Source organism: Fukomys damarensis, unplaced genomic scaffold (genome assembly GCF_012274545.1).
Source record: "Fukomys damarensis isolate Sample0158 unplaced genomic scaffold, DMR_v1.0_HiC HiC_scaffold_35, whole genome shotgun sequence".
Taxonomy (NCBI): domain Eukaryota; kingdom Metazoa; phylum Chordata; class Mammalia; order Rodentia; family Bathyergidae; genus Fukomys; species Fukomys damarensis.
This window is the reverse complement of record NW_022900947.1, coordinates 5,000,133-5,020,823: the sequence shown is the minus strand read 5'-3', so window position 1 is coordinate 5,020,823 and position 20,691 is coordinate 5,000,133. Positions and strand designations below refer to the sequence as shown.

At 54.7% G+C, this 20,691-nt stretch overlaps 1 protein-coding gene across 1 annotated transcript in view; it reads right to left on the bottom strand.

Moving 5' to 3' along the window:
- The window catches only part of Otop1 (otopetrin 1), a 23,589-nt gene extending 3,365 nt beyond the window's left edge, over positions 1-20,224 (bottom strand). Inside the window, 6 exon segments of the mRNA XM_033758786.1 lie at positions 5-462; positions 465-644; positions 2,837-2,967; positions 6,174-6,232; positions 11,638-11,774; positions 19,796-20,224. Coding sequence (XP_033614677.1) covers positions 5-462; positions 465-644; positions 2,837-2,967; positions 6,174-6,232; positions 11,638-11,774; positions 19,796-20,156 — 1,326 coding nt within the window. The 5' untranslated portion in view covers positions 20,157-20,224.
- Between the last annotated feature and the right edge of the window lie 467 nt (positions 20,225-20,691).

The following is a 20,691-nucleotide window of genomic DNA, read 5'->3' as shown; positions in this document are numbered from 1 at the left end:
CCACATCGGGGGACGTAGCGGGGGCGGCCCCGTTGCAGACTGTGAGCACGCGCAGGGTGCAGGCGTCCTCGGGGAGGCTCTCGGGCTCGCGGCGCGCCGACTCGATGATGAACAGGTTCTGGATGTACTTCTCCGCGATCGCCAGCACCGAGTAGGGCAGGTTGTACCAGGTGTGGGGCGGCCGGGTCTCAGCGCAGGCCATGGCCAGGATGGAGCCCCAGGAGAGGAGCCAGGAGCCCGAGGCCGTGCCCACCAAGAGGTCGGCGTCCAGCTTACGCGCCGGGTTTTTGGACTCGTCCAGGGACTTCTCGTCTACCCTGTAGATGCGGATGCCCAGCAGCCCCGCAGCGCCCATGAGCAGCAGCAGGGCGATGGCGTAAAGGTAGAACATGGCCAGCGCCGCCTCGCTCTTGGCCTTGGAGCGGCCGATGTGCACCAGGTACACGGCCATAGCCGCAGCCCAGCGCGCCGGGGCCGCGCACCGTCCACGCTGCGCCCGATGTTCTTCCAGAGCACGAAGAGCATGCTGGATGCCAGGATCTGGTACTCGATGGTGAACGGGTACAGGTAGTACACGCCCTGCAGCAGGGCGGCGCACAGGCGCGCGGGCGAGCAGTTGCACGGCGGAGAGTGGTCGTCCAGCTCTAGGCGACAGATGGGGTCACCGGGGAGGTTCATGGAGGGGTGCGGGTCCGCGAGAGGGGGTGAGGGGCGAGAACGGGGGGCGTTGTCATGCCCAGCAGGGAGGGGGTCTGCGCCAGCAACCAGAGTTAGAGAAGCAAAAGGAAATCACTGCCCCTGGGCTCGGTGTGCAGCTGTCCTGCTGGCTAAGCCGAGAGCCGGGAATCACCGGGGCAGCCACCAAGCAAATCCTATTCTCCCAAGCTTCACAATCCGACGCAGCCCCTCTAGGCAGCACCACAGACCCGCACTTGCTGTCCTGCAGAGGTGTTCAGGGAGAGGCCGGCGAGGGAAGCAGGAAGGAAACAGGCTAGGAGAATAGCTCCCTCTGTCTGGGAAATGACAGGCGAGGTGTAGCTCTCCTAGGGCTTTGCATCTCTGTATTATCCAAAATTGAGAATATGATTTGTGGTCTGATCTTTTGATTGGGTTTTGTTTGGGTTTCTGTTGTTATTTGGTGCTGGGGATCAAACTCAGGACCTCCTGCTTTTGAGGCAGGCGGTGGAACCACTGAGCTAAAGCCCCAGCAGCCGTCTGATCTCTTCATAGTTGTTTGCCATGCTCCCTTCTGCTCAGCAGAGGCTCCTCTGAAGGCCGGAAGGCCGGCCAGTGTGGCAGGAGCCACTGCCTGCTAGAAGACACCAGCCGCAGAGGGAGAGAAAACCCGGCTGACAGTCTGATACAGGTACCGATTTGTGGGTCCCAGAAATGGAATCAAAACATCAGGGAAATCCGTGTGCGATGGAGATGGGGAGCTTAATGTTCAACAATTTAGAAAATAAGTGAATCTTGGCACAGCCATACAATGCAATGGCAATTAGAAATCTATAAGCAAGCCGGCAAGGTGGTGCATGCTTATAATCCCAGCACTCGGGAGGCTGAGGCGGAGAGATTGCTGCTGAGTACAAGGCCAGTGTGAACTACACAGCGAGACCCAGTTTCAAAAACAAAGAACCCAGAAATTATAATTAAGATGTGTTTTACTGGTAATGCATATATTAGCTTCAATTGGCCATTCAATATATACATATTTCAGACTGATGTTATATGTGAGATACACAATTTTGTCATTTTAAAAATAAGTATAATTTGCCAGGCGTGGTGGTGCATGCCTGTAATCCCAGCACTCGGGAGGCTGAGGCAGGAGGATCACTGTGAGTTCGAGACCAGCCTGGGCTACATAGTGAGTTCCAGGTCAGTCTCAACTACATAGTGAGACCCTGTCTCAAAAAATAATAATAATAAATTAAATTAAATTAAATAAACATATATTTAAATGCTGGATGGGCAGGGAATTTAGCTCAGTGGTTCCCCTACCTGCCTCACAAGCGCAAGGGCCCAAGTCTGATCCCCAGTACCAAAAATAAAGAAAGAAAGAAATAGATAAATGCTGAATAAACCCCTACCCAGTCACAAAATCAATTTAGAGGTGTGGCAACCAATATTTTTCCAAAGAATGCAACCTTAAGGGAATAAAATAGAGGCAGAAAGGGTGGATGGATTCAAATACCCTAGGGATTAAAGAGCACCTGTTGGAGGAAGACCAAGCAAGTGCGTGCTGAGAACGAGAGCCGACACGTGCAGTTTCCAGCGCTGCGCTGCCCCGTGTCCCAGGTTCTCCCAGCCCGAACATTGTAAAGCAGGCGTGACACACTGGAAACACTCAAGATTTGGGAAGAAAATGCAAAGAGCAACACTAGCAGCTCTCAAGTAGGAACAAGGGAGAAGACAGATGGGCCAAAGTTATAAGCCGAGTGCAGTTAAATAAAACTTCAGATGAACTATGCCCAATTAGGCACAACCTACCATTAGACTGAGGGGGGTTAAAGCCATACTTTTAGCAGAAAGCTCTGAGCACAGAAGCTTCATTAAAACACACCCAGAAACAGCCACCTGTCCTGCAGTCGAAAACAAGGACAGCTCTTTCTCTAGCAGACCGGGCCCTGGGAAGCGGGTGTGCAGATGGCAGCTGGGCCTGGGGGTCGAGTGCCCGCGGGGCCCCTTCATTACGCTCAGGGCGGGCCCCAGGCTAGAACACAGGACAGGAGGGCCGGAGGGCATCGTGGGGGACCCTCGGTTCCCCGGTCCCGCCCACCCCTCTCGGTCACCGTGGGCACAGCCAGTGCCTGGGAGCCGTGTGGGAGGAGGCCCTCACCTATCGTGATGTTCCCGAAGCCCAGCGTGATCAGCCGCGCCTTGTGCTCGTTCAGCTGGTGCTTTGACTCGTTCAGGACGCTGTTGGCCCACAGCAGCAGATTGGTGAACACCGAGTGGATCACCCCGAACCTGGAACGCACAAGGGTTCGGCTTTTGTGTATGTGTGTGTGTATTTTTGTTTTTGTTTTTGTGGTATTAGGACTTGAACTCAGGGCTTTTGCACCAAGCTACGTCCCTAGCCTCCTTTTCTATTTTGAGACAGAGTCTTGATGAATCATGAAGTTGCCTGGGTGGGCTCAAACTTGCAATCCTCCTGCCTCAGCCTACCAGAGTGCTTAAATTACAAGCATGCGCTGCCATGCCCACTTAAGGACTCAGACCTTGAGCAGCCCTTGGAAAGCTCTGAGTCCCTAGGGTGTGCGTGTCTCACACACACACACACGCACACACACGCACTGCGCGACTCTGGCTTCACCTGACGGCTCAGGCTCTGGGCGGTCTCTCACTTGGCCTGGTCTTGAATTCGCCAGCTCTCCACCCATCCAGGCCACAGGACGTCAGAGGAGCTGCACCTTGGAGGCAGAGTTCTAGGGAAGGAAACGCACTGAAGATGAGCGGCCAAGCCTGCAGCTCAGCCGTCTCCCAGATGGAAGAGCGGGAGAGCACAATGAAGGGCAAGGGCTCCTCTGGAATCCGGACCCTCGGCGTTGACTGACTGACCCGACAATCATTTTCACCCTCCTCTGCCTTCCTCCCTACATTCAGAGACTCTACAGCAAGCCAGACACTTGCTACTTTCCTTCCAACTAGACTTGGCCTTTCTGGCCAAAGCAATGTGAGAGGTAACCTGCGAGATACTACTGAAAAGCTTTTTTTTTTTTTTTTTTGAACAAAAGATTTAAGAATGAGACAATCCTGTTTATGATCTCTATCTCTGTTTTTAACAATCTTGAGTATAACATGAAGGCTGGATCTGTGGCAGCCATTTTGTGAGCATGAAGCAAGCAGCATGGGATAACGCCCTACCCCTGAGGATAGAGTATGGACCTAGAAAATACCTGCACAGTGCTGGCATTGATGCCTGTCTGCAAGCCCAGCTGGGATCTGGAATTAGCCTATGGTCACATGCAGAATAAGTGGCCACACCAGGGTTTGAAAGGTCAGTAAATAGAGGTGCTTTCTAGTCTGACTCAAGTATCCTTCCTTTTCCTCTCTGCCATGCTGCCTCCTTCACAAAGAAGGTGAACAGGGGTGCAGAGGAGGATGGACACTGGGATGTCAGAAACACAAGTCTGGGGGAGAAAGACGTGGTCCCCACAGGGCTTTGCCCACTGCAGTTTCTCTCGGGAGCAGCCGCCAGCCACACTCACCTCTGCGGCCTCCAGGGCACTGAGCCCGCGAGCAGCCATGCAGCAACCTTAACCCTCACCAGACCCTTCTGCCCCTAACTACCATACCCAGAACCCTCTGACCCTAACCCGGACCCACCAGTGGACAGCAGCACAGCGGGGGCCGTGCAGCCCTGTGACTTGAGAGAGGCCTCCTGGAAGCTTCCTGTGGATCTGCTCACCGGAAATGGGCTCAGAGGCCTGGAGGGCAAGGCTCCCGCCACGGCAGGCCCAGCAAGTCCCCACGCCCACCCGTGAGCTGCTTCCGGGACAACGGCGCAGCAGTGTCTCCCTGACCTCAAGTTCCTGCGCGTCACACAGGCAGCTCCTTCCCTCAACTCCTAGTGTCCCTGGCAGCTGCTGGTGTCCAGGTGAGCAGGGGACAGACGGCAGCCAGGGCTGAGGCTGGTGTTTGCCCATCTGCTCCCTCCTGCCTGCCCAGGCTGCAAATCACAGCCGCCTCCCCCGACGCGGTTTCCTCCACCTGGTGGCTTCTCTTTCTCTCACAATGCACAGCACCACCCTTTCTTTTCTTCGTCCTGGTCCAGGCCGCACTGTCCAGTCCTGGGTCCACTGAGGCCGAGGAGGTGGCCCTGGTGCTGCCCGGGGCCGAGGCATTTCTCACCATACCTGCTCCCTAGAGCGCTGGAAAGACTCCTGCAAGCCAAGGCCAGGCATCGTTCCCTTGCCAGGGACCCTCCACACTTGGTGCTCACTGTGGTCAGGTTTCCAGAGCTGTTTCTTTGTTTGAGGGTGGGGCTGGTTGAGACAGGGTCTCACTGTGCAGCCCAGGCTGGCACCATTGCCCTGGGGGACAGAGCTTCCACTTGTGACTTTTGAGGGGCCACAGCATTCAGTCCACCCCTGCGGCAGTGCGATGAGTGTTAGATTCTACTGTAGACAACAAGTTTCATCGGGGGAAATAACTTTTTCTTTTGTTTCGTTTTGCTTTTTTGCAGTACTTGAGATGGAACCCAGGGCCTTAGCTGGAACTGCATCCCCACCCCTTTTTATTGTTTTCATTTTGAGACAGAGTTTCCCTAAGTTGCCCAGACTGGCCTCAAACTTGCGATCCTCCTGCCTCAGCCTCCCAGAGTGCTAGAAATACAGGCATGCACCACTTCACACCGGCTAAAGGTGCAGTTTTTAAGGAATAACTCGGTGGAGTAGCTAAGGTAGAGAACCTCGGACAATGGTAGCCAGCAGCATCATCCTGCTGCAGCCAAGCTGGCCTGGAGGAGGGGAGGAAGAGCCGGCCATGCCCCTGCTCAGCCCAGGCAGAACCAGGCCTCCTCCTGTGCTATGGCACTGGGACAAGGCTCCCAACCAGCTGGAAACGTGTCCTCAGCCACTCAAGGGAGACAAGAAGTCACCTCAGCTGCCTCTGCGCAGGTTTAATGTGCTGACGGTAGCGTGGGGGTCTCTGACCCACCCTGAAGGCCAATAAGTCACCTCCCATGGTGCTGGGGGCAGCACCTCATGCGCCCTCCCTGTCCGCCCTCCCCAGCAGGAGGTAGGCTCCAGGCACGGTCCAGGCTGAGGTTAAGGTCCCCGTGGCGGATACGGAGCACCAGCTCCGGCCACAGGCCCCGTCCTGGACTGCAGCACACTGATCCCGCTTTGCGTGGTGTTGGCGGCATCCGTTTCCATTTCCATAGCCTGTTGACATCTTCACCCAGGGCGGTGCAGAAATCAGCCTTAAACAGCAGCTGTCAACTTCAACAGGAGGAGGGGAGTTTTCTGGTCCTCGTGGAGAGATTACGGGACCAGGGCTCTTCGATCCAGTCTGGGCTGACCCCAGGAGGAACGGAGGCAGCGGCCAACAGGCAGGCTCACTTTCCAGGCCCCGGGAGCCATCTCAGGGTCTGCGATGGAGTGTGACCCTGTCCCGGTAGTGTGTGTCCTACACGAACACCCAGCCTACACGCAAAGCCCCACAGATTTTACCTTTCCAGTGTTTTGAAAGACTGGATAATGTCCTTTGCGTGGCCCCATAGAAAATACACCTGGATGGAAATAAAAGGAGAAAAAATACATCAGTGGGAAAACTGTCATCATTATGCTGCACAGAGCAACATAAAATGGTTCTGAATTTTTTTTGGGGGGGTATGGGGGAATCGAACTTGGGTCCTTGCACTTGCAAGGCAGGTGGCAGAACCACTGAGCTAAATCCCCAGCTTGGTTTTGACTTTTTAAAGTGAAAAACTTGAAATAGAAAATTCTGTGCTTTACATCTAAAGCCTTGTCCAGACTGTGTACCTTTTACAGAAATAAAGGGAGTAAATCAAACAATAATAAGTGCTGGCTTCCACTGATGGCCTAACAGCGCAGTTATTTTCTCTTCCAATATTTTCTGTAATGTCACACTATATTCCTAAAGTACGTGCTTTTTAAAAAAAAATGACCATTGGCATTAAGAAAGAGGGAGGGAAGGGGAAAGGGATTTTTTAAAAAACAAGCTGTAATACGGACACTTGGCCACTCCCCAGGATGACCGTAAACTGCATGAATTAGACACATGTACTAATACATAAAACGGAATGAGGAAAGAGCTCAGAAGGTACGCGGGTTGCTCTCCAACTCTCCACCTGAAGCGACGCCTCCCACTGCCTCAGCTCCTAAGGTGTGGGGAAAACACATGGGAGCCGCTGAACTACTTCATTCCTTTTGGTGGGCTGGTAAATTCATTGTTTTCTTAATTCTGTTTTGGGGTTGTTCATTGCTAGTGTATAGAAATAAAGCTGATTATAGAACACTACTCTTCACAAAATTACCATTGGGGGGGGCAATCCCACTTCTGCATATATATCCACAAGAACTGAAAACAGAAGCTCAAAGAGATGTGTGCATGCTTGTGCTCCGATGGCCCAAAGCTGGTAACGACCCAGTGCCAGCTGACAGATGGCCAGGACACAGCCTCAGTGCCCATCAGCTGGCGAAAAGAGAATGTGGTACTTACACACCATGGAGTACTGCTCTGCCGTAAAGAAGAACACGCTTGAGCCATCTTAGGGAAATCGATGTGGCTTTAGGACTATCATATTAAGTGAAATAAATCAAAGCTGAAACACTGCAGGGTTGCCCTTATATGAGAAACCCAAAGAGTGAAATAAAACGTAGATGACAGCAGTAAGGAGACAGAACTTCCTCAAACGGGAAGGGGACCAAGAGATAGAGGGAAGGGAGGGAGGACAGAGAAAGGGGGTGAAAAAGAAATTGAGGGGTTATCGTAGGCACCAGTGCCACACAAGCAACGTAGACAGTATGTGCTACGCGCATGCATTAACAGAATGGGAAATCTTCAAAGGGAAGAGACTCTGACACAAGCTGATGTGTGGCTGGGCCAGGCGGGCACTGCGCCCCCAGGAACCGAAGGACGGGGCCGCTGGACTAGGACACCCTGGAAGAGGACTGGGGCGGGGCAGGGGCCGGGCTTGGGCGCTTAACAGAGACAGAGATTCCGAAAAGGGCCAGAGAAGCTCCGGGAATGTGGGATGGCGGGCAGGCTTGGCGGTGAGTGAGAGTGCGTAACACCGCGGAACGCGCGTCTGCGACGACTGAGGCCGTGAACAGTATGAGCAGCCACTACGATTGGAGACATATTCTTAAACATTTTCTGTTTTAAATTAAGTTTATTGGTACATTTTAGAGATACACAATGATCGCATTCATCACAGGGAATTTGTACCTGCACATGATGTATCTAGATTCTCATTTTTTCCCATTCCCCTACCCTTCCTTCAACCTCTCTTCCCCTCCTTATTTTAAAATATATTTTCCTTTCATCCCACCACTCAGGAGGAGCTCAGTGAGTGTGAGGCCAGCCTGGACTACACAGCAAGAATCTGTCTCAAAAATAAACTCCAAAAAAATAAGTAAATAATTTCCTTCCATTCTCCAGTCCTCTTGTGTAGCAAAAGGACATAGGGAATATCCAGTAAGTACAGAATGACTAATTGATTGACTTATAAAACATCTTAAATGAGAAATATAAAGATATTCGACCCACCAACTAGAATAATGTCTTGAAAATTCATTTGTTCCTCGGCCTGAAGCCTTCCATGGCTCCCGGAGCCCTCGGGGTGAGGCCCAAGCTCCTACGTAGCCGGTGGCCCTGAATGACCCCTGCTGCATGCCAAGTCCTGTGCAGTGGGGGGATCTCGTGCCCCACGATGTCCCCTCTGGATGCTCTCTGACCTGCGCCCCTGTCTTCTGTCGCTATTGCTTCCCCGCAGACACCAGCCCTCGCCCCGGCTGGCGAGTGCCCCCTCTGAGCGTCCCATGTGTGCCTGTCCCCATCTGACTAACGACCTGCACAGGCACAGGCCCTGGCTCCCCACCCCACACTCCCAGCACCAAGAACAGAGTCTGCCTGGTGCCCAGGATGGAATGGGCGAGTGAATGAGCCAAAGAACGAGGGCTTTCCACACGGGCATCACTCGAAGGCCAGGCTACTCCAGAACGCCCCCTCGGGCAGCACACAGGGCACCGGCTTACCCCGCAGCGCTGCAGGCCGCAGGTCAGATGTGAAGGTGCTGGCGGGGCGGGCTCCCGGGGCCTCTCTCCTTGGCGTGGGACGGTGACCTCGGCTGTGTCCTCACGCGGTCGTCCCTCTGTGCGTGTCTGTGTCCTGATGTCCGCTCCCATGAGGACACCAGGCATACTGGATCGGGTCCACGCGGCGCCCTCGTTTACCCTTGAGTCTCCCCCAGAAGGGCCCGGCCCTGACGTGTCAGGTCCGAGGCATCCAGGATGGGCCTTCAGTGCACATTTGCCAGGACAAGACTCGACCCGTACCTTGCAGCCTCAACGTAGCCACTTCGAGGAGCCCCCAGGAGAACTCCTGGCCCAGGTCCCCATCTTACACTGAGCCCACTGCCCCTGAGCACCTTTGGCCTGTCCTGCCCAGCCCTACCCTACAGGCTTCACCACTCTGGGTTACATCTGCTCCCCAGAGACATCCACGAGCCACCAGCACTGACTGCCAAGTCAGCGGGTGCATGCGCTGGACCTGGCACGGAGAACGAGTTTGGAAATGGCTTCTTTCCCTTGCCAGAGGTGGAAACTGTTTCTGAAGGACACTTGCAGGCTGGGAGTCCAGAAATAAGTGAGCCAAGACAGTGTTGCTGGTCCAAGTCCACGGCCTTCCAAGGTGACTTGGAGGAGGAAACCATCTTCGCATGTAGGCCGTAACTGAAGGGGACCACACATCCTCCCTGGATCCAGCTTCCTCCCTAGGAAACGTGAGGCTGGATCCAGACCATGCGGTGGACCTCGAGGATGCTCTGCAAAGTGGCAGCAGGCAGACAGAGAAGACACCGCACAGGCTCACTCCAAGGTGGGTCAAACACTAAGACTCGGAAGGGGCAGAAGCAGGGAGGGAGGGACGTGGTGCACGGGATGGAAGGGGAGTCATGGCTGCCAAGCTGTGCACAGGACACAGGGCGGATGAGACTAGAGGCCCGACACCGGCTGGAAGTGTGCAGAGAGACTGGATTTCAGGCGCTGGTGCCAGAAAAGAAAAAAAAGGGAGGGAAGGAGGAAAAAGGAAGGAGAGATATGAAAGAGCAGACATGGTCGTTTGCTTGATCACAGTAATCACTATGTGTATCTGTATTGAAACATCATGCTGTACACCTTAAATAGGTCAGAAGAATTAAAACGAGAGTGATGATCCAACGCCCGTTCTTTTTTACATATTTTATTCATTCACATACTTGTACATGTTTATGTAGCGCAGCGTGACCATTTCAGTTCATGTTTACAATGACCAGTTCAGGGTAAGTGGCCACCTCAAACACATCTCTCTGTTAGGAACACTCAGGATTTTCTCTGGTAGCTACTTTTAATATGCAATTAACTGACACAGCCAGGGTCCCCCTGCCACACCAGGGAGCCTTAGAATGAGTCCTCCTGCCCAGATGCGCCTGAATCCACCAGCTGTCCTCCCGCGTCCCTCCCTCACGCCCTTCCCTGGCTCTGGCAACCGAGATTCTGCCCTCCACCCCGTGAGAACCACTCTGTCGCATTTAAGTACAAGTGAGGACACGCGGTGTTTGCCTTTCTGCACCCGACTTGCCTCACTGAACACAATGCCCTCCAGTTTATCTATGCTCCTGCCACAGAAAGGACCTCCTGCTTTGCACGGCAGAGTAATATTCCACTGCGCAGACACACCACGTTCTTTATCCGCATGTCTCCCAAAGGACAGCCAGGTAGATTCCACGCCGTGGCTTTGTGAGGAGTCCACCCTGCTCCCATAGAACTGCTGCAGGGTCATCAAACGGATGAGTGCAAAGCGCCCTGTAGAGCCCAAACGCTCATGTAACTCCCATAGCTGTTCCGAGGAGTTTCTGCTTAGGGTTATGCTACATCAGGAAACCCCATCTAAGATTTGGGGTTTTCTGTTTGTTTGTTGGTTGGTTGGTTTGTGTAGCCCAGGATGGATCTGACCTCACTATACAGCCCACGCTGGCCTCATATCTGGGGGGCTCCTCCTGCCTCTCCTGAGTTCTGGGATTACAGGTGTGTACCACCACAACTGGCTTCTCGAGGATTCTTTTTAATCATGTGATTTTTCTGGCGCTAGTCTACATTTTTATATTATGTCAGTCAAATCCTTACCTTTTAGCCACCCCAATTTCATCAATGCCCAGAAGAAGCACCTCATACACATCTAAAAGATTTTAATCTGCCACTGAGCAAACAAAAAAATATACCTCAGGGATCCAGAGGAGTGACCAACCTGACCCCAGACCCCTCTGGGGAGTGATGACAATGTTCTTTAAAAAAGAAAGAAAGAAAAGAAAATGCTTGTAAATCGATGGTAGGAGCCAAGTGTGGTGATGCATGTCTGCAATCTCAGCACTCTGGGAGGCTGAGGCAGGAGGATGGCAAGTTCCAGCCCAGCCTGGGGAATTTAGCAACTTAAGGAGCTCCTGTCTCAAAATAGAAAGTAAAAAGGGGAAGTGGGGATGTAGCTCAGTGAGAAGGCTCAGGCTTCAAGTCTTAATGCAAAAAAAAAAAAAAAGAAAAGAAAAGATCGTAGGGTTGACTGCACAATTCTGGACAGACCAAGCCATTACAGTAATGCCTCAAATGGGTGAATTACAGGATATATGAGTTGTATCTCAATAAAACTATTTATCCCCAGAAAATAAAATCCCCAAGTCTTTGCCAGTGGACTCTGGCTAGGCACAGTGCCCCACCTCCCCATTGTGCCTCACAGGATCCCCGCAAAGAAAGCCAGGCACAGAGTCCTGCTGCACAGTGGGGCAGCGGCAAGTCTGAGCCCCAGAGACCCCGCCCAGGGCGCCTGGGGACTCTTGAAGCCCCCCTGGGGTCATGGGCTTGTGCGCATTCGGGACAGACTCCACAGACACAGACAGCATGAAGGGCTTCTGAAGTTTACCTGCAGCAGCGTGTGCACTGCGTGGGTGACTGGGAACACGCCTTCCGCGGCCGACAGACACTCGGAAAATCCAATGAAGTAGCCAACTTTGAAGCATCCCAGGATGATGGTTATGACGGCAAACAAGGTGACACTACCTGAATGGGACACACACATACACACACGTGTATGTCAATGCGCACAGACCTCAGTTCAAAATGAATTGTAGTGAACCCTCACAGGTGTGGCCAAGGGTGCCAAGACCACTCAATGAGCTATGGCAAGATTTTCAACAACTGGTGCTGGGAGAACTGGACATCCACATGCAAAAGAATGAACTTGGGCCAGCACTCAGGAGGCTGAGGCAGGAGGATCACTGTGAGTTCAAGGCCAGCCTGGACTACATAGCAAGTTCAAGACCATCACGAACTACATAGCAAGACCCTGTCCCAAATAAATAAATACACACACATATGTGTAAATAAAGTTGGACCCTTACTTTATACTATATACAGCAATTAAATCAAATGGATCAAAGTATTAAAGCTAAAAGTGCAAGACTAATAGAAGAAAATGTAAGGGAAACTTCATGACATTGGATTAGGCAATAATTTCTTGTCTATGGCAACAAAAGTACAAGCAAAAAAAAGTAAAAATATATAAATTAAACACTATCAAAATGAGAAATTCTGTGCATCACAGAACACTATCAACTGAATGGAAAGATGATCCACAGAAAGGGAGAAAAATTTGCAAACTGAATCTCTGATAAGTCATCAAAATCCACACTATATAAAGACATCTACAGCTCAGGAGCAACAAAATTTAAAATAGGCAGAAGGTGTGAACAGGCATTTCTCAGAGATGTAAGACAGCCAGTGAGTACATGAGAAAACTCCTGACTTCAGGAGTAAGGAGGGAAATGCCAGTCAGAGCTATGGAACCACCACACATCCATCACAACGGCTAGTATTGAAAACATAATAAACAAATGCTGCTAAGGATTGCAGAAATTGGAATCTTTGTGCCCTACCAGTGGGATTAATATGGCCACTGTGGAAAATGGCATGGATGTTCCTTCAAAAGCTTAAAATTACAGCAACTCCATGATGCAGCAGTCCCACTTCTGGGCATTTACCCGAAAGAACTGAAACAGGAACACCCACTTGCCTAACACAGCTGCATCATCGTACCACAGCAAACCAAGAGTCCAGTGACAGCTGAGTGGATAAAGAAAACGCAGTCTACAGGAGGAAATTCTAACACATTCTCCCACGTGACTGAACCCCAGGGGCACTGCGCTGACCTAAGCCAGTCGCGGGAGGAACAGCCAGATTCAGAGGCTGAGCAGAAGGGCGGCTGCAGGGACGGAGGAGGGTTGGGAGCTGATGTTCAAGCGAGGGCTGGCTTCCACCCTGCAAGATGAAACGCGCCGGAAGCAGCAGCAGGACAGTGTAAATGTACTGGACACCACTGACCCGCCCACTTGAAAATGACCAGGTTGGGAAACTTCATGTTGTGTCTGTTTTACCACGAGTGATAAGTTTTAAACGTGTTGATCAAATAAACCCTGCCCTTAGGCTGACAAGGTAAAACTAGAAGACAGGCACTGCGCCCTGCTCGTCTCTGCGCCCCCGCGCATGCCCAGGGTGTGACAAATGGCAACCACCTCTCACCCTCCGCCGTCTCGGGTCTCGACGTCGCCCGGGTCCCCGGTAAAACCCGGCATAGCATTTGCGTATAACCTGCACACATCCTCCTGTATACTTTGGATTGTCCCCAGATTATTCACATCTCCTCACAACCTAAACGCCACGCACGCCGTTGCCATGCCGAGTCGTCTAAGGAATAACAACCGGGAAGTCTGCTCGTGCTCGGTGTAGCTGCAGCATTCTCCCCCGGTTCGCGATCCGCAGTTGGCTGAACTTGGGGACATGGGGCCCATCCACCCAGACTGCCAGTTGCACTGCCAGGGGCAGACAGGAAGCATGGCTCTGACCCCAAAATGAAAACAAACCACGAATATGCACGTGAAAAAATACAGGTGGGGAACACACAAAGCGCCCTGACGAAACACCAGGCGCAAGGGAAGGACAGAGAGGAGGAAGCAGGGCGGGTGGTCACAGCTCCTCTGGAGCGCACGTCCCCTCGAGACCCAGGAAGGGGCCGGGTGAGCCGGGCACTGGGGCGAGGAGCAGGGAGCAGGGCCGGAGCGGGTGACGATGGCGCTGCAGCCCAGGGGACGCCCACAATGACCCTCACGCAATCGCCTGGCTCCTTTCCACTGCTCGGAGCCTGACACGAGCAAGCCCGTTTCTTTAAATCCTGGAGGAAGCCGGATGAAACCAGAAACTGAGAGTGGAGACTCGGCCCCAGTGTTTTGAACTGGTTTGATACATACAAGGTTCATTTTCACTCTAAGAAAACAGAGGAAAAGGCGGGTAACAAAGCAAGGAGACGCCCCGCTGCTGGGGGGTGCAGGAGCCCTGTCCTGGAGCCACGGGATCCTGGCACTCAGCTGTGTGACTTCCTACGGGTCGCTGCCCCGCTCTGGGTCTCAGTTTCCCTCCGACGAAGCGAACACAGTCCACAGCAGTGGGCCCGGAGGAGTCGCGAGAGCACACACAGCCGGGCTCCACCTCCGCGCCTCCCATCAGTAGGTCTGGGGCAGGGCCCCAAATCTGCACCAAGGGCGCGGCTGCTGCTGCGGCTGGTCTGGGACTCCGCACAAGCCTAGAACGGCTCTGCGGTTGATGTACCACGCATGAAAATACAAATACCTCCTACACCTCCTCCTCCTCTTGAAGCTCCCCCTTCCTTCGTTCACCCATTTATGCCTACAGCGTGGTTCGATTGCCTCTTCTGACACTTCGCGCGCTGGAAGCTCAGACCGTGTGAGGTGGAAAGGCCGCGGCTGTTTGGGAGGTGGGGCCCTAATGGAAGGAGCTGGTTCCCAGGGGTGTGGGCCTGGGATGCTGGTCAGTCCTCTCCAGACAGAAGATTGTTACAAAGCGAGGTCGCCACAGGATCCCGGCCCCTCCTCCACCCAGCGGCTTCCCTTCCACGGCTCTGCCCTGTTAGGATGCAGCCAGCCAGGCACCCCCGCCAGATGCCACCGCGGGGCAGCTGCCCAGCTTCCGTCTTCCGCCACTTAGTGGACAACCTCAGGCAATTATTTAGCTTCTCGGCGCCTTACTTTCCTCAACTGTGAAATGGCCGTGATGGTGGAAAAGCCTATCTCCGGGGGCACGGAAGAGATGAAGGGAATCAGCACAGGGCATTGTCCCAGACGGTGTCCCCACCTCGAAAGCTCTGCAGACTGGATGCTGTCATCACTCAGCCACAGAGAAAAGCTCAGTGGATTAGGCCGGCCACACAGAATAATCCAGCAGCCGCCTAGGGGACCGCCGGTGTTGGCAGAAGGAAAGCTCTGCCTCTGCGAGGAAGTTCTTCCTGCTCCTGCCCCGGAGCTGCCTGCCACCGGTTGGTTACCCATTCATCTCCCAGACCACCACGGACTGGGTGATACAACCCCCACTGCAGGAGTGCCGGGAAGACGGGCAGGGCCTAGAGCAGGCAGCCCAGAGCCGCACTGGCCCCAAGGAATCAGGGAAGGCTTCCCCTGCCTGTCACCAAAAGTCAAAGCTGGGGGCCAGGGATTTAGCTCAGCAGCTCCACTGCCTGCCTTGCAAGCGCAAGGACCCAAGTTCAATCCCTGATACCAAAAAAAAATAAAATAAAAATAAAAAAAACAAAGAAAAAAAAAAGAAAAAATCAAAAGTCAAAGCATGTTCCAGAGCTGACAGGCACAGGGCTGCATTTCCTACCCTGTGGAGGTGTGCTCTCTCTCTCTCTCTCTCCCTCTTTCTCTCTTTCTCTCCTGGGGATTAAACATTTGCACCAAGATATAGCCTCAGTACTTCTTAAATTGTCACTAAATTGGCCAGACTTGAATTGGGATCCTCCTGCCTCAGCCTCCCACAGTGCTGGGATTACAAGCATGTGCCATCATGCCTGGCTGCATCCTTCTCTTTTCTGGACTGGACACCTTTTCCTTCCTCCTGTGATCACATTGCTGTGACCACGGAGCAAGCACCCCCCCTCACATACAGCCTTACTTTCCTTCCAGTGGAGACCAAACCTGTATCTGCACTTTTGACAGCTATGTTCTCTTGCTGTTGACATCCTGACCTTGTGTTTATCTTCTAATCCCATGCAAAAAGAAAATGCATGAAGTTGAGCAAGACTCCCGGTCACGGGACAGGTGTTGGGGTCCCTTCCTGTCAGGAGCAGACTGTCTCTGCTCCTGTGCTGTGCTGGATGCTGCATTCGCATGTGGACATCGGTATTCAGCTTGTTACAGCCAGCACGTGTGAAACAGGGCCGCCCTCCCGAGAGCACACCCATCCCAAGTCCACTTGATGCCAACAGATCTCCCAGTCCACAGCCTCACTCCTTTAATCTCAGATCCCCCTGCAGGCAAACTGATCATTCTGAAATGAGTCACTCCCTTCCTTTAAAACCTCCCATGGCTCCCTATGGCCCACTGGACAAAACCAAGGCCCAGAGCCTGCTGTGAGAGCTACATCAGGCAGATCTTGCCCGTGATGCAGTTGAGCTCCCCTCCAGTCCTCTTCCGGGGACCTGTCCCGCTCCCCAAATCCTCACCTCCAGCCCAAGCATCACACTGCTGGCTCAGTGTTCATTTCCCCACTGTGACACATCCCTCCTACTGCTGAGTGCTGTGTGAACGAGCTCGCTGATTCTCAGAACAGCCACGTGTGGACAGCAGCACGTCCTATTCTACAGGTGGGGAACTGAGGCAGAGAAGCACAACGCCATGTCCCGCTCCCCCCGTCCCCTCTATACTGGACGAGGGCCATTGCCCTTCCCTGCCCAGAGCCCAGAGGCTGCACAGATGCAAACCTAAGGCCAGGCCCAGCCACAGGTCTATGCATGCCAGGCATGGCTCCCTGCGTGCTGCCCTTTGTCAGGCCAAAGGTCGCCCTCCCAGTGGTGATGCCCGAGGCAAGATGGAAGACAGGGTGGAGCTGGGCCTTTTCTGAGAAGCCTCAGAGCAAGCTGTGACACGGTGGCAGGAGCTTGCCACACCAGTGGAGGGACAGCAGCTGGGGACACGGACTGTCCTGTCCCAGCAGCGTGTCTGCAGGAAAGCGAGGCTGTGCAGTTAGGGCGGGCGCCTCATTCTGGGGGAGAAACAGTGAAACCTCATGCTCCAGGTGCACTGCCTCCCTCCGGAGGGAGCGAGCAGGTGTCAGCTGCAGGCTCTGGGGACCACGTTGGCCGCCACCTCCTCCTGTACCCCAGAAACCCCCATGGGACCCCCAACCAGCCATGTACTGTCCCCATGAGTCCCGACCACTTGGCGGGACTGTGTTCCTTCTCCGCGCTCCCACCAGCTCTCTCTCCTCTCTTCCTCCATTGGGCCATCGTCCCTGCTCACACACACACACACACACGCACACACACACAGGCACACACACGCACGCGTGCGTTCTAGGTATATCCTCTCACCCACCCCTTTCAGCAACTTTCATTTTCTCCTGGAGCTGGGAACAGCCTGCTTCCAAAAATGAGTCTTACGTCTCCACCTTCAACGCCACAGCCTGCCCTGTGCCCCGCCAGCCCAGCTCCTGGCTGGGCTCTGCTAAGTGGCTCACTTCTGCCCCTTTACCCCTAAAGGGCAGTCTGGCACACAGAACAAAGGTGTGATGAATCAGACAGGTTGTGCTCATTTTAAGTTTTAAAAAATGTGAAAATCTGAACCAATAAAAGGCATAAGTTTGGGGCGCACATTCATGCACAGAAATCTATACCAAACCCCTGGAACAAGCCGGGCATGGCAGTGTAGGCCTGTTATCCCAGCTCTTGGGAGGCTGATGCAGGAGGATGGCAGCAAGTTCGAGGCCAGCCTGGGCTACATAACAAGATTCTGTCTCATAAAAGAAATTATTGGTTCAGGGCTTGTAATGAGCCCCAAATTCCAAATACACTCAAGAGAGGTGGCTGTGACACTTCTCAATGTTGTTCCACAGCTTTGCATTAAAAACACTTCTCTGGCCTTGAGATAGGACAGAAACAATTTATACACACACATACACACACACACACACACACACACACACACACAACTCTGCTACACCATCTTTTAAATAAGAGAAGCTGGGATATTTATTAGGGGACGTTAATGAATGATCCTCTGGGCATCATCAACGCCACACACTCTGGGCAGGGAGGAGACAGCCAGGCTTCTGTCCCCGCTACAATAAATCAAACCCTTTACTTAGCGAACAGAGGGGCTGGGCTACTAATCCATCCTCACCACCGACTTGTTTTAAAGTAGGCCTGTGTTTTTCGCTCCAAAGAAAGTCTTCACTGTCACACCCAGGAGGAGGGACGACGGGACCCTTCCTGCTCAGAGAGGCCTCCAAGTCCACACTGAGAGTCAGACCTTCTCTAGAAAGCTTTACTCCCTGCCATTTTCTGGAACTGAGCAGACCTGCAGGGACAACTGGGTAGAACCAGTCCCAGGTCAAATCTGCCTTTCCGGTGGGGGAAGCCTCAGCCCCAGTGGGGCTCCAGTGCCTCCCCCGCCTCATGCTGTGCCTCTTGGTTCTTGCTGAAGCCACAGCTGTCCAGGAACAGCCAGGCACTGGAGGACGGGCACTGATCTCTCTGCCTCTCCAGTTCCTCCTGGGTGGGACAATTATCTTACCCCGGAGATTGGACTCAGGTGGGGGGGTGGCAGTGACAATCTCAGGGCCAGCCTGCAGGGCCCACCCCGCTGCCACAGTGCACACTCCTCACTGAACAGGTGTGACTCTGGACCCCTCACCTCAGGGTCAAATGGCATCCGTGCTGAGATCTGAGCTGCCCCACTGGACACGCCAGGGAGAAGCCTCTCCGTGCTCACCCGGTCTGCACTCTGGCTTCCAAGTCTCGGAAAAGGCATGAGCCTGGCTCAGGGTCAGCTGGGGAGGGGTGAGAGGAGGCTCAGTGGGGTACAGGAAGCGTGTGAGGAAGGAAGGAGGGGTGGAAGGGACGGAGGAGGAAGGGAGGGGCAGAGAGAGGAGCTTCCGGGAGGGGGAACATGGGTACTGAGCTGGAGTGCGGCCCTCTGCTGTCTGAGGAAGCCAAAAACTAAACTGAAGGAACTCGGTGTCCTGTCTGCTTCCTGTGCCATACAGTGCACGGCCCTGGCTTCACTGCCAGCCCTCGACAGCCAGAAACCAGGAACCTCGCAAAAACAATGGTTTTCAGAACGGGACTCTGGGCCACCTGGAGCGATGTCCAAGGCCAGCCGAACCCACGGTCCCTGACGGTCACAGACTGACACTGGCTGGGCGGAGGGGCCCTGACAGCAAGCAGTCAGGCGGCCCACACACTGACCTGGCCGAGGGAAGGAGGGATGTGGACTCCTGTCTCCAAGAACAGAGCAGGAGGGAAGACGGGTCCAGAGCACCAGGATGTCGCTCACACAGCGGCTTCTCCGCCCGGCTGCCCCACACCCCGCTTCCAGTCACGTGCGTCCCCTTTGACCTGAATCACGTGTCCCTCTGGCCCATGACACGTGTGTCCCCTTCGGTCTGCGTCACCTCATTTGAAGAACAGCCGCCTGACCATCCCGGTCAGTGTGTCCTGTGTCCCCCTAACCCGCTGTCACCCCACTCCCTCAGCCCTGACTTTGCACAGGCCCTGCAGCAGCAGCTCTGGGACACAGGAGGGCGCCGCTGGTAGCGGGCGGAGGAGTCACAAGGACAGGAGTGTGTGCCGGGCACAGCAGGGGGACGCTGTGGTCAGAGCCACAGAGTGGTGGTGGGAAATCTTCCCGGGCTTGGGGCTTGGAATACAGAAGGGCTGAGGGGAGAGGGAAACTGAATCGGCGAAGGGCCACTCTGTGGGGCCTCACGAGCCTGGGGACCCTGGGGCGCAGGGCAAGGGCGAGAGCGGCCACTTGAGGCCACTTCCAGAGGGGCACCCATAGCACCCTTGGGGCTGTAAGCCGGAAAAGCTCTGTGCAAGTCTGTAACTGCAGCTCCAGGGAAGGGAAGAGAGAGCTGGGCAGCCTCATGCACCCAGATTTAGGAAAGAAGGAGAGAGGAGGGAGCGCCAGAAAGCGCCCAAGGGAGGCCGAGGCAGGAGGCGGCGGCGCACTCACCGCGGAGCCAGCGAGCCCCGGCGTGCGCATCCTTGGGCCGGATGAGGTGGCGTTCCGCGTAGCTGCGGCCCACGTACCACAGCATCCAGAGCAGCTGCAGGAGCATGAGCGCGGTGAGCAGGCACAGCAGGTCGCGCTTGCCCACGCCCGCCGCGTGTACAGCCCAGGCCAACAGGAACAGCAGCCCGGCCACGAACACGTTCAGCCCGTACTGGCTGCTCAGCGCCTCCGCCACCTTCTGCGGGACGCTGCTGCCCCGCTGGGGGCCTGGGGAACGCGGGGGCGGCGGGCAGGACGCGGGGTCCGGGGCAGTGGCGAGCGCCGGTGGCGGCGAGGCGGGAGCGCCCCGGCTCTCGGGCATCTTCCAGAGCGGCGCCTACTGTGCCCGCAGTGCTGTGCCGCCGCCTTCTGGCTGCTGTCCTCGGCCGTTCGCCCCCGTCGCCGGCCTCCCCTCTCCGGCCCCTGCGCCCTCCCACAAGGTCTCCGCCCCGTGCGCGCCCTCCCGCCCGCTCTCCGGGACACCCAAGGAGTCCCTTCTCCGCCCTCTCATACCCTCTCTGTCCCAGCTCTGATCCCTCACTCAAGGCCGTCCCTGCACGGTGCACCCGCACTCTGTGCGGACCCAGCACCTGCTCCGCCCCGGGTGCACAAAACTGCAGACGCTGGGATGGCAGGGGCGGACGGGGTGGGGGTGGGGGCCCAGGATCCCCCAGCGCCAGCCCCAGGAGGCAAGGGAATGGACGCCGCCAATCCGGGAATTCCGAAGCCATCTGGGTGCTCCCAGCCGTCCCTGTAGTCTATAGCTGAAAGTGTGTGTGTGTCCCTGTGTCCCTACACCTGCCTGTCCCGCCCCGGAGCAGGAGGAGCGTGCTCTCCCTAGGGTAGAAGAGAAGGAG